Here is a 13,829-nt window from a genome sequence, read left to right on the forward strand (position 1 = left end):
AGTTTTTCCCTGAGATTTTCATTGGTCTGTGTGTCTGTTTTGGTACCAGTACCTTGTTGTTTATGTTCCTATGGCTTTGTAGTATAATTTGAGATCAGGTATTGTGATGCTTCCAACAATAATTACTCTTTTGGTTTAGGATTGCTTTGGGTGGCTATAGTTGTAAGAGATTTTTGTTTTTACTTTTGTTTTTCTGGATCCTTAGTCTTTTCATTGGTCTGTGTGTCTGTTTTGGTACCAGTACCTTGTTGTTTATGTTCCTATGGCTTTGTAGTATAATTTGAGATCAGGTATTGTGATGCTTCCAACAATAATTACTCTTTTGGTTTAGGATTGCTTTGGCAATTGGAGTCTTTTGTGCTTCTATAACAATTTTAGGATTTATTTCCCAGTTCTGTGAAGAATCTCATTGGAATTTTAATAAGGATTGCATGAATTTGCTTTTGGTAATATAGCCATTCTTACAATAGTAGTTCTACTGATTGAAGAACATGAGAGGTTTGTTCATCTTCTAGTGTCAGTTTCTTTCTTCAGTGTTTTAAAGTTTTCATCGTAGAAATCTTTCACTTCCTTGGTTAGAGTTATTCATAGGTATGTATTATTTGTTTTGAAGTTGTGAATGGGTTTTCTTTTAAACTGATTTCTTTCTCAGCAAGTTAGCTATAACTATAAGAAATGGTGCTGACTTTGATTTTATATCCTGCTACTTTGCTGAAAGTGTTTATCAGGTCTGTGAGTTTCGTGGCAAAGTCATTAGGGCCTTTTAAATACGGGATCATGCCATCTGTAAATGAAGATAATTTGACTTCTTCCTTTACAATTTGTATTTCTTTTATTTCTTTCTCTTGGTTTATTGCTCTAGCTAAGACTATATTAGGAGTGAAGAGGGCCAACCATGGGAGCACATGCCTTTAATTCCAGCACCCTGGGGAGGGAGAGGAAGGCAGATCTCGGAACGTTCCATAGCCAAGGCTACAGAGTAAGAGCCTGTTTTCTTTCTTTCTTTTTTTTTTTTTTCTTTTCAGAAAAGTGAAAAAAGTACCTGATTTTATAGGAAATGCTCAATTTTTCCCCACTTAGTATAATATTGGCTATAAGTTTGTCATAAATATTCTTTATCATACTGAAATACAGCCTTTCTTTTCCTAAGTTCTTCAGGATTTTTTTTTTTTATCATGAAAAGATGTTGGACTTACCTGCATCTATTAAGATGAATCATGTGATTTCTGCCCTTCAGTCTATGTGCTGTATTATTTCATTTACTGATTTATGTTTGTGTAAACTTAAGTGTATTCTTGAATTCAGTTTGTAAGTATTTTATTAATAATTTTTTCTTCTATGTTCACCTGGGAAATTGGTCTACTTTAGTTTTTAGTTTGGATTTGTATGTGTGTCCTTAGTTTAGTTTTGGTATCAGGATGATAAAAGTATCATAGAATAATTTTGATCATGTTCCTGCCTTTTCTGCTTTATGGAACAATTTGAGGAACATTAGTGATGGTTTAGAAGTGAATCTATCCAGTCTTTGGCTTTTCTTTGTTTGGAGATGCTTTATTATAACTTCAATCTCATTGCTTGTTACAGGTCTATTAAAGTTGTGTTTATCCTCTTGATTTATCTTAGGCAGGTCATATTTATTTAGGAATTTATTCTTTTCTTCTAGATTTTACAGTTTTAGGAAATACAAGTTTTCGTAGTATTTCCTCACAGTCCTCGATTTCATTGGGATCTGTTGTCCCCTTTGCCATTGCTGTTTTGTTAATTTAGTCTTCTTTCTCTTCTTGGTGAGTTTGGTCAATCTTTAGTTTTTCAGAGGACCAGCTCTTCGACTGATTGATTGATTGTACGTATTTCCCTTTTAGTTTCCATTTCATTAATTCCTTTCCTGATCCTGATCTTTATTATTATTATTTAATTTCTTTGCTGTTTACTGCTTTTAGATTTTACTTGTTCTTGTTTTTCTAATACTTTGAGATCTCTGGATTTTTTCATTTAAGCACTCAGAGCTGTAAACTTTTCTTAAGGCTGCCTTACCTGTGTCTTAAAAGTTCTGATACATTTCCCTTCATTTTCATTTACTTCTAGGAATTTATAAAATTTCCTTCGTGATTTCTTCAGTGATCCTCTGATCGTTCAGGAATGTTTTGTTCAATCTCCAAAGTATTAATAGAATTTCTGTGGTTTTTCTTGCTATTGATTTCTTGTTTTATCATGGTGTGATATGATTTGTTTGTTTGTTTGTTTCAGAGCTGAGGACCAAACCCAGGGCCTTCCTTGTACTTGCTAGGCAAGTGCTCTACCAATGTGATATGATAGATATAATAAATTATACTTTTATGAGCCTAATCCCCAACCCACTGTGATATGATAGCTATAATAAATTATTTCACTCTTTTGTATTTGTTAAAACTTATGGTTTAGCCTAAAATATGATCTATTTTAAAGAAAGTTCCATTGCTTACTAAGGATAAGAAGAATGTGCATTCTTAGAAGAATTCATATGTTGTGTGGAATTACTTGTAAAAACAGGTGTGCTCACCCTGTGTCTGAGGAGAACAGTGAATGCAACCCGACACAATTGTAAATTTGCTTAAAATATGAGATTTTTAAAAATCCAATTGTACAGTTCTTGAGCATGAATAAACCCTGTGGATAATGAAATGTTGCAATGTCAGAAGATTGAATGAGCCTGTGTGTAGACAATCTATTAAGTCCATTTGATCTATGGTGTCGTTTAATACTGAAGTTTCCTTGTTAATTTTTTTAGTCTGGATCACCTGTCTGTTGGTTTTAAATAAACTCACTATGATAGTTACAGGACCTCTCTTGCTCTTTTATATTAAGTAGTGTTTTATGAAATTGTGAGCCCTAGTGTTTGGTGCATATATATTTATAATTACTATATCTTTTTGATGGATTATACTCTGAATTAATATGCTTTGGCCTTCTTTGTATCTTATGACTAATTTTTTCTGTAAGTCTACATTACCAGTAATCAGAATACTGGCCTAGTTTTGGCCTGAAGTCTACTTTGGTTTCAGAAAAACTATGTCAGCCTGCTTTCAGCTCTCATTTACCTGGTAAGTCGGCTTTTCCTTTCACTCTCAGTCCATGAGTGTCCTTACCTGAAAGGTGTAATTCTTGGAGATAGTGGAGACAATAGATATTTGGATCTTGTTTTTTCTGTTTTTTGACTTTTTTTAAAAATAAATATGTATGTATGTATGTATGTATGTATGTATGTATGTAAATGCACTTGTGTTGTGTAATGCCCATGGAGGTCAGAAGAGGTGCTGTGTCAGATCTCCTGGAACTGGAGTTACAGACAGTTGTTAGCTGCCGTGAAGGTACTGGGATTTGAACTGGGTCTTCTGCAAGAGCAGCCAGTGCTCTTAACTGCTAAGCCATCTCTTTAGCCCTTGGATCTTGTTTTTTAATCCAGTCAGCTACTCTGCACCTTTTAATTGGGAATTAAGACCGTTTATATTTGGGGTTATTGAGCAGTTTGCTGATTCCTGTAATTTTGTTTTTTGTTTTTCTAGTCTGTTGGATTATTATTTGTTCTCTTTCATCCCTATTCATAGTTAGAGGTTTGCTGATTTATTGAGTTGAATATGATAGATTCTTAGTTTCCCTGTCTTTCTTGTGCTTATGATTCTTTTAAGTATCATTGAAACTTTAAAATCCATCATGTGCTGTTCCCAGGCAGCATTTTAACAATAAAAAGTTACTATATGAGTCAATTAAATTCTCCTAATTTTATTCTTTTTTTTTCTCCTGGAATTAACTGATTTTTGCTCTTCTCAAATAGTTCTTTCTGAACTTCATTCTCCCTGGAAAAGTTTGTTGTTCAGGAAGTCATGTGTGGCTGTCATTGGCTCTGCTCACCTGTATGGTATCGCTCTTAGGCCGCGATCCAATCACAGCTGGATGGGGTACGCACAGGCCTGAGCCAGCTCCACAATGCACTGAATGATGTCAAGCATATCCAGCAGTCACTGGCTGATGTCAGCAAGGACTGGAGGCAGAGCATCAACACCATTGAGAGTCTCAAAGATGTGAAGGATGCAGTAGTGCAGCACAGCCAGCTGGCTGCAGCTGTGGAAAACCTCAAGAACATCTTCTCTGGTAAGTGGCAGGAAGCAGAGAAGGTGAGGGGAGGATGGGAAACTGGGGGAAGGGCTTGGTAGCTGTAGGACACTCACCCACATGCATACCCATTTTCCCTCCAAATGCTAGGAGCTCTGTGAGGAGTGTAGAGGCAGGCCAGCATTTCTTTGCAGTATACTCTTTGTGCATGATAAGCTTGATCTGCCTGTTCAGCTAACTTCTCTGTTTGAACATGAATGGAAATGATTAGTTGAGCAACTGAGGGCCAGCAGAGAACATGTAGTACTGTGTCAGGGCAGTGCACAGAATTGGACTACACAACCAGTTCTGTTCACTGTGGTTAAGTGTCTGCTGTACAAAAGTTAAGAGACAGCAGCACACATACTTTAGAGGAGCAACTGCCTGGGAAAGAAGCTATGAGTAGGATGAGGAGCAGGCCCTAATGGGGGTTTAGAATAGCAGTTCCCAAGCTGGGGCAAGCATGGTGCAGGAGCCAGGTGAACCAGACAGAGCAGGGCAGGAGTCTCAAGTGTGACAAGCAAAATTGAAAGAGACCTGAGGAAGAGACAGAAGACTGACTCCCTCAGAGTCATCTCTGAATGTAGCATGTTCCATGGCTCATCCCTAGACAGTGTCAGTGGTCTCCAGTCATGTATCCCTTTCAGTATCTAGAAAAGCTTAAGAAATGTTGATGCTAGTTCTCTAAATGTTTGGCCAGCTCATTAGTGACATGACTGGGTATGGGGGCTTCTCTCTATGGGGAGTTTGTTTTTAACCACTGATTGAGTTTGCTTACTACCTGTGATCTGTTCTGAATTGTTTTATAATTCACTTTGGAGGTGTTTTGTTTCTAGTTTGTTTCTAGGAATTTGATCTAGGTTGCCTAGTTTCTTGGTATTCAGTTTTTCTTTTTTTTTTGGTCTTTCTTTGAGACAGGGTCTCCCTGTAGTCCCAGATGACCTGGAACTGGCTGTGTTGACCAGGCTGGCCTTGAATTCACAGAGATCCACCTGCCTTTGTCTCCGAGAGCTGGGACTAAAGGTTTGCACCACCACACCCAGATTATTGTTCTTTTTTTTCCTGAAGAATCAATAGTAATGTTTCTACTTTCTGATTTTATTAATTTTAGAATCTTTTCTCTTGGTCCATTTAATCTAAAGATGTGTCAGTTTCCTTGATCTTTTTCAAAGGACCAAATTTTATCTATTGATTTTATTTTCTGTTTTTGTATTCTGTTTTGAATATTGACTATTCTGATCCCTACTTCCTTCTGTCTAGCTTTAGGTTTAATTTCTTCTTTTTTTAATCTCCTAAAGTTGCAAAGTTGGGCTATTGGTTTGGAATCTTTCTTCCTAATGGAAACAGCTCTAGCAATACGTTTTCCATTGTATCATTGCTGTGCTGCCTCCTGTAAGTTTTGGTAGATTTTCCAAGTACTTTTCAGTTTCCCTTATGATTTCTTCTTTGCTGTATTAATTAAAATCATTATTTAATTTTCACAAAATTTGTGGATTTTACAGTTTCCTTTTCTTGCTAATTTCTAATGTCATCTATTTAGAGAAGATACTTTGTACATCTGTTCTTTTTTAGAAAAAAAAATCTACTCAGCTGGGCATGGTGGCTCACGCTTTTAACCCCTGCACTTAGGAGGCAGAAGAAGGAAGGTCTATGTGAGATGAAGGCTTGGTCTACATAGTAAGTTCCAGGCCAGCTGGGGCTATTTGGAGACCCTGTCTCAAAAAACAAAAAAACAAATCAAAATCTACTGACCTGGGTGTGGTGGCACACACCTTTAATCCCAGCACTTGGGAAGCAGAGACAGGCAGGTCTCTATGAGTTCAAGACCAGCCTGTTCTACATCGTGAGTTTCAGGTCAGAGGGGGCTACAGGAAGACCCTATCTCAAAAAACAAAATAAATAAAATAAAAAATCTAATGAGACTCAAAATTTTAACCTAAATACAGCCCACCTGGGGACTGTCTCTGCACTTGAGAAGAATGTGTGTGCTTTCAGTGCTACATCTTCAGATCCCTTTGTTTACTATGTTGCTTAGATCCTGAGTTTCTTCATACTTTCTGCTTGTTTTGACAGTCATTGAGAGGGAATACCTACATCTTCAGTGATCATCACAGAACTGTCTTCTCTCCCTTCAGTTCCATCAGGTTTTGCTTAATATATGCTGGTAGCCTATAGAGATGCAGAAATGTCAATAATTACCATAAAACTTTTCCAGCTTGCTGACAGATACATAGCATCCTTCTTTTAACCCGAAGCTGTTTTGTCTCATTAGTATGCCCCCCGCTCCCTTTTGGCTGCTATTTGCGTGGAGTACCTTTTTCCAATCTTTAATGTTCAGTGTGTTTGTCTCTTTGGCTGTAAGGTTAGTTCTTGTAGATGTACATGGTTGAATCTTTTTTTTTTTTTTTAAAGTAATCCATTCTGCCATCTGATTTTTGTTTGTTTTTTGGTCTTTTTGAGACAGGGTCTTCTTGTAGCCCCAGCTGGCCTGGAACTCCTTATGTAGACCAGGCTGGCCTGGAACTCACAGAGATCCTTCTGCCCCTGCCTCCTGAGTGCTGGGACTAAAGGCGTGTGCCACCATGCCCAGCTCTGCCATCTGTTTTGATTAGAGAGTTTAGTGTGCTTACATTGAAAATAGTAACTAGTAAGGAAGGATTTTACTGTTTGTTTTCCAGTGTTGTATAACTTTTTGTCCCTCATGTTCTATACTATAGCTTTTTGTGTTTTAAATTTTTTTTCTAGTGAAACACTTTAAATTCCCATTTTGTCTTTTTCCTTTGTGTATTCTTTAGCTATTTTCTTTGTAGTTAACCTGGAGATTACATTTACTGTCCTAAGATTGTATCAGTCTTTTTAAATTTATTATCATTATTATTATTAGGTCTCTTTTTGAGACAGAGTCTCTCTGTAGTCCCAGCTGGCCTGAAACTCACAGAGACCTGCCTGCTTCTGCCTCCCAAGTGCTATGATTAAAGGCATGTACCACCACGCCCAAGTTAATTTATTATTTTTATTTTAGGTGTATGAAAGTTTTGTCTGTCTGTCTGTAAATGTACCACTTGTATGTAATGCCTGCGGAAACCAGAAGAGGATGGCAGGTCCCCTGGAACTGGAGTTATAGACAGTTGTTAGCTGCTATGTGGGTGCTGAGACTTGAACCCAGGTCCTCTGGAAAAAGAACAGTGTTCTTAACCACTGAGCCATCACTCCAGACCCCAACTATATCACTCTAGATTGAATTTGTATCAGCTTAAAAGTCAGTAACATATGAAAACTCTGTTGCTGTACAACTCCATTCCACCCCTTTTCAGTTTCTTCTTTATGCATTGTATGTGTATAAAAGCAAACTAATACTTTTTTATTATTTTTATTTTATGTGTATGAATGTATTGCCTGCATGTGTGTAAGTGCACCTACATTGCGCAGTGCTCACAGAGGTCAGAAGAAGGCATGGGATCCCTCAGAACTGGAGTTATAGACAGTTGGTTGTTAGCTGCCACGTGGGTGCTGGAAACCAAACCTGGGTCCTCTGCAAGAGCAGTCAGTGCTCTTGTGAGCCATTTCTCCAGCTGCACTATTTTTTTTTAATGTATTAGATTCTTTTGTAAATTTTTATATTGAATTTCTGTGTATTTCATACAGAACTTTTAATCATCTTTATACCCCCTTCCCCATTAGCAACCCACCCACACACTGGATTTCATGCACTCTTGTCATTTGTGTTAAGGCCTGTTGAGTCAAGTTAGTGTCTCCAGATGTCCCTCAGTGCAAGTTCATCCACTGAGGTCTAGTCCCTCCCTTTAAGAAGATCAGTTCTTCCTCACCCAGCAGTAATTAGCTACCAATAGTTCTTTGGCTAAGATTGGGGCTTACTGCCCATTTCCAGAGTTCCATGCTGGGTTTTTGTCTGCTTGAATTTGCATGGGTCTTGTGTATGCTGACACCATTGCTCTAAGTTCTTATGAGCAAGGTCCCAGGAGCCTGTAAGACTCTATTTCCATTTGGTCATGCACTTTCTCCTCTGGCTTTTACAGTCTTTTCACTCCTTCTATTGCAGTGGTCCCTGAGCCCTGGGTGGGTTAAGTTTAATATAAGAGTCCTGTCCAAGAGCCCACGCTCTGTAGACTCTTATTCTGTACATTTTGGCCATTTGTGTCCTTTTGTATTCATGACCCTCTGTTGCATGAGGGAGCTTCATTGATGAAAGGTGAGAGATGCACTAGTATTCTCTCTACCCCTTGTTCCACTGTGTTCTGTGAGCTTTAGGTGTAGAGGTTTGTAGGGTTGGACAATTCACAGACAATCACTGTGTGGGACCAGTAGAAATCTATAATAATCTCCATCTGTTGCAAAAGAAGCTGCTTTGATGAGTGATGACTGGGATACTTGTCTGTAAATAAAAGGATCCATATTTAGTACATAGTAAGAAATTACATTTGTCTAGGGATGTGACAGCCTTGGGGTTTTCTATGACCTCTCCAGCCTGTATTAGGTTCTTAAATCAGAAAACAAAATGTTGGGTTAAAAACTGCAGTTACATATCCATACTAGATTTTATACTTGTCTTTGTATTTACTTTTGTTGCAATTTCCCCACTTCATTTTTGTTTGTTGTTTGCTTTATTTTATTTTATTTATGTTGGGATTTTTTAGATGGGTTTCATGTAGCTCTGGCTGTGTAGCTAAGGATGATCTTGAGCTCCTGACCTTCCTGCCTCTGCCTTCCCAAATGCTAGAAGTACAGGCATGTGTCACCACTTCTGGCTGAATTGTTTTTCATATGATTCCCAGACACTGTCCTTTTACAAGTTACTGCCTAGTGCCTTTCATTTCTTCCACAGGGCTCTCTCCAGCATGTCCCGAAGGCAGGTCTAATAGTAAAAGGTTTATCAACTTTTTCTCATTTGAGAATCTTAATTTCTCTCTCATTTTTGAATGGTAGTTTTGCTAGATATTAAGACTTTTAGTAGAAGCTAGGTGTGGTGGCTCACAACTGTAATCATAGTACTTGGAAGGCCGAGGCAGGAAGATTGTTGCAAGTTTGAAGTCCACCTGAGCTAAAGAGTGAGAGACTATCTCAAATAACAACAAAAACATTGTTAGTTGGCAGTGCTTTCTTTTAGCACTTTCAACATATCAGCACAGATTACATGTGACTTCCAAATTTTCTGATGAGAAATCTGAGTGATACTATTTTAGAGGCCGTTTATTTGATTAGTTGCTTCTTTTGCTGCCTTCACAGTTCCCTCATTGTTTGATCGATTATGTTGTTTCTTCGTATAGGTCTATTGGTTAACCATGTTTGCAGGTCATTGAGCTTCTAAGTATTTACATTCATGTCTTCCATCAAACTGTAGAAGTTTCCAGTCTTTATTTCTTCAAATGATATCTTTCCTCTTCTCTTCTCCTTTTGGGATTTCAACAGTGCATGTGTTGGTTGCTTCATGGTTTCTATGAGGTCTTGTGCGCTCTGGCTATTTTGTTTATCTTTTTTCTTTCTATTCCTGATAATTGCCATTGACCTCTCTGGTTTTCTGGTTCCATTTTCTGGTTCTTTCTCCTGCCTGCTCAAATTTGCCTTGCACTCATGTTAGTTAAGCACGGTTTTTTTTTTTTTTTTAATTATTTATTTTATTTTATGTATATGAGTGTTTTGCCTGCATGTATGTAAGTGCACCATATGTGTGCATGGCACTCAGAAGCCAGAAAAGAGTGTTGTATCCCCTGGAACTGGAGTTACAGATGGTTATGAGCCACCATGTAGGTGCCGGGAACCAAACCTGGTCCTCTGCAAGAGCAGCAAGTGCTCTTAACTGCTGAGCCATCTCTTCAGAAACAGTATCTATTGATTTATTTTCTTTCTTTGAATGGGGCATATTTTTAGTGTGTCTCTTCTTCTGTTTCTGTTGAAAATTGGACATTTGAATCTAATGTAGTGACCTTCTGACCCTGGAAGTCAGAATCTTCCCCATTTCCAAGTCATACTGATGTCTGGTTTGGATTATTGTAGGTTGAGGTATAATGCTAGGCGTCCTCTCATGTCTTTTCTAAGCCTTCACTTCTGCCTGGGCATGCACAGTGGTTTTCTGTCATGCCTTATATATACAGGTGATTTTGAATGTCCTTTTGTTTAGCTTCTGAAAGGATAGAAAGAAAAACAGAGAAAAGAAGGTAGCTACCCTCTTCACCCCTGGAATTCATGTCAGCAATAGTGACTGTGCCCCAGTTGTACCTCTTTGATCAGAAGCATCCATCAGTAATCAGAACAGAGATCCCCCTATCTGGAATGTGGACTTCTTTTCTAAACCTCACCCTAGTTCTAGAGAGCTGGCACTCACTGCTCTGGGAACAGTACATTGACTTGAACTTGATCACAGTTACACAATTTCCATCCAGGCCTTCTCCTGGGAGTTGCCAGTCTTTCATAGACTCAAGAGTTCAAAATGGGTTTGCCAGGGCAGCTGGCCACACAGGGAGATGGATGCCAAGAACTTCTTGCTTTGCCTGCTGTCATTTCTGAGTGCACACACAATCTTTATGTGTTTACACTATGCCAACTTGTACCTTTCCCTAGTGCCTGAGATCGTGAGGGAGACCCAAGACCTGATCGAGCAGGGGGCTCTCCTGCAGGCGCACCGGAAGCTAATGGACCTGGAGTGCTCTCGGGATGGGCTGATGTGTGAGCAGTACCGCATGGACAGTGGGAATACACGGGACATGACCCTCATCCATGGCTACTTTGGTAGCACGCAGGGACTCTCTGATGAACTGGCCAAGCAGTTGTGGATGGTACTGCAGAGATCACTGGTCACCGTCCGCCGGGATCCAACCTTGCTGGTCTCCGTGGTCAGGATCATTGAAAGGGAAGAAAAAATTGACAGGCGAATACTTGATCGAAAAAAGCAAACAGGGTTTGTTCCTCCTGGGAGGCCCAAAAACTGGAAGGAAAAAATGTTTGCCATCTTGGACAGAACTGTGACAACTAGAATTGAGGGCACTCAGGCAGACACCAGAGAGTCTGACAAGATGTGGCTTGTGCGCCACTTGGAGATCATCAGGAAGTATGTTCTGGATGATCTCATCATTGCCAAGAACCTGATGGTCCAGTGCTTCCCTCCCCATTATGAGATCTTTAAGAACCTCCTGAGCATGTACCACCAGGCCTTGAGCACACGGATGCAGGACCTCGCATCAGAGGACCTTGAGGCCAACGAGATTGTGAGCCTCTTGACGTGGGTCCTAAATACCTACACCAGGTAGAATGGCTTTTGTGCCTTATGTGTCCTTTTACCTAGAAACCTCTAAAAGCATGCTGACTGATAGTTTGCAAACTGTCTCATACATTTCACTTGGGGAAGGCACTCAGTACCCTTGGCTTTTTCTGGCTTGTGAAGATCTTTCTGTTCTACATGTCAGGGACATTCTTGAGAAAGACCCAGCTTGTACTGTGGGTGCAGCAGTGTCTCCCGTGGTCTCTGCTCTCTGCTTTCTGTACTGTGGTATTGGTTGTTTACTGTGGTATTGGTTGTTTTCTGTGTTCATGTGCGCATTTTTGCTTCCTTACAGTGATTCCCTCAGGCAGGTGTAATATTGCAACATTTTATAGATGGGAGCATGTGGCGGGAGGTTCAGTGACTTGTTCAGAGTTACCAGGCTGGTCAAAAAATCACCAGCTTTTGTTTTTCCTCACTAGTACACTGCAGCAGTTAATCACAGCTATCCACTGTCATAGTGGTTCATACCTGTGATTCCTGCCCCCAGAAGCTGAGGTAGAAGGATGACTAACTCCCAGCCTGAGCAAAATAAAAGACCCATCTCAGAAACAAATAAATAACTATGTATAATTCCAGAAAAAATCAGTTACTCTTTTTGTATGTCAGCTTGAGACTGTTACTTCATGTGAGGAATACGAGCCACTTTATGAATGGAGTAGTAGGAGGCAGATTTGAAACAAGTCAGTAGGTAGCTATTGTGAAATGCTTTAGATTAGGTAACTGAAGTGGTGACGTATTTTAACTTTGCCTGGTTTTATGGATAGAAAACAATATTAAGTAATATACTGAAATTTCTTTATAAACCCATCTTGTTGCTTTGGAGAAATTAAACCTTTTAACAGTGAGGCTTATTTTTGTGTTTATTGATAACTGCTTATAGTAGAAAGTTTGTATGCCTCAATACAAAGAGATATGAAAAGAATGAAAATGTCAGGCATGGAAGATGATCATTGTTCAGTAGTTTACTATGTGCAAGTCTGAACCTTATTTCTTCACTACTGTTGTGAGGTTAGAATGGTCTTTATTATCCCATTCTGTAGCCTTTTACTGTGCATAGGCTAGGCCTCAGTGTGTCATATGTGAGCAAACCCATGAGGCAGGGAGTGCTGTGATCATCTCCACTTAGTAGATGAGGAACCTGAGGTACAGAGGGAAGAATGTGTTTCACTTCTCAGAACTAGTAACTGGGAGCAGGATCAAAGCTAGAGCCTGGGCCCTCCTTCAGATCTGTCCCCTGGACTGTAGGATGTGTGTTTATAGGACTTGCACAGCTCTAGGGCTTAGTTTTTTCTCTTTTGCTGTGCTGGGAGCATCTTTGGTCCTTGAGTGTTCTTTTCATGTTAATCACATACATTTTGACTAGACTTTCGACTCTGGAGAAGTTGAGTCATTTTTCCTCTGTAACACTGAAGTTTATGTGTAAAAATAACTGAGATTAAATAAGTAGTCTTTTTTTTTAAATTAAAAGAAGCATTTCATTACAACAGCATTAACCTATTCAATAACATTTTTCTGAGCTAGGGTACATCTCTTTCAAAACTGGCTGTACATTTCTAGGTTTACAGATGAATTATTACGCTTATACAATCTTTTACTCATTACAAACTCTATAAGACATAAAATTAAATGAGGTTCCAACATTTAAAAAAGATCTCCACTGCGTTGTCAAAACACACAGTTTCATACAGAAAAATTCATTCCAACATTGAGACGTTTTCACATGCATTTCTAATCTCTATGTACATGACTATCACACGGTCACAGTCGCCCACCTTCTGAGCTCCTTGGCATCTGAGCATTAATACAAACTCGTCTGGTAGACCGCCTTCCTCTCCCACTAGAGCCTCCACATTCTGTTATCCCTGCCACTGTCCACTGTGCTGTCGGTACCCCATTCATTCCCCCCTATCTGCCCTTCTGGTAAATCTAGTCAGCCAGAGGTCCCTGTTCCAGGAGGATCAGCTGTTCCTCATCTACAGCAATCCATTGTCAGTATTCCTTTGGATAGAATTGGTGTCTGCTGTTCGTTTTTCCAGTAGTATGTTGGATTACGGTCTGGAAGAGCCTTTATCCTGGCCAACATCTCGACTGAAGGTGTCGCCTGTCTGGCTTTGTTGTTTCTCGAGTAACTTTTAGTTATATATACGTACGCTCTTATGATATTATGTTGGCCCATTTACTCTTTGGTTATAATTCCCTTTTGGGTGTTTAAGGACATACAATTGGACCAGATAAACTGATTTGTTTTTACTCTTGAGGTCGTTAGAGGATCTGTTCCTCAGGGGTCCCATGGGGTTGGGAGGAGCCCCTGGCTCCTTTCTTTTACCAGTTCCATCTATGTGAAGATAAGTCAAAGGTCCTGCTCGACCATTGTTGGCTTCTCTTGGAAGCATGGAGGAAATGATTCCTCCGTGTTGACCCTCCT

The 13,829-nt window shown here is 39.4% G+C and overlaps 1 protein-coding gene across 6 annotated transcripts in view; it reads left to right on the top strand.

Annotated features, from left to right (window-relative positions):
- Exoc3 (exocyst complex component 3) overlaps positions 1–13,829 on the top strand; it is a 47,594-nt gene that overhangs the window by 14,292 nt on the left and 19,473 nt on the right. For all 6 annotated transcript variants that reach the window (XM_008852487.2, XM_029555766.1, XM_029555765.1 and 3 more), the window contains exons 3-4: positions 3,909–4,128; positions 10,705–11,386. In XM_008852487.2, the coding sequence (XP_008850709.1) occupies positions 3,909–4,128; positions 10,705–11,386 (902 nt within the window). The remainder of the gene's footprint in view (positions 1–3,908; positions 4,129–10,704; positions 11,387–13,829) is intronic.

This window comes from Nannospalax galili, unplaced genomic scaffold, assembly GCF_000622305.1.
Source record: "Nannospalax galili isolate Female #2095 unplaced genomic scaffold, S.galili_v1.0 scaffold1146, whole genome shotgun sequence".
Classification (NCBI taxonomy): Eukaryota; Metazoa; Chordata; class Mammalia; order Rodentia; family Spalacidae; genus Nannospalax; species Nannospalax galili.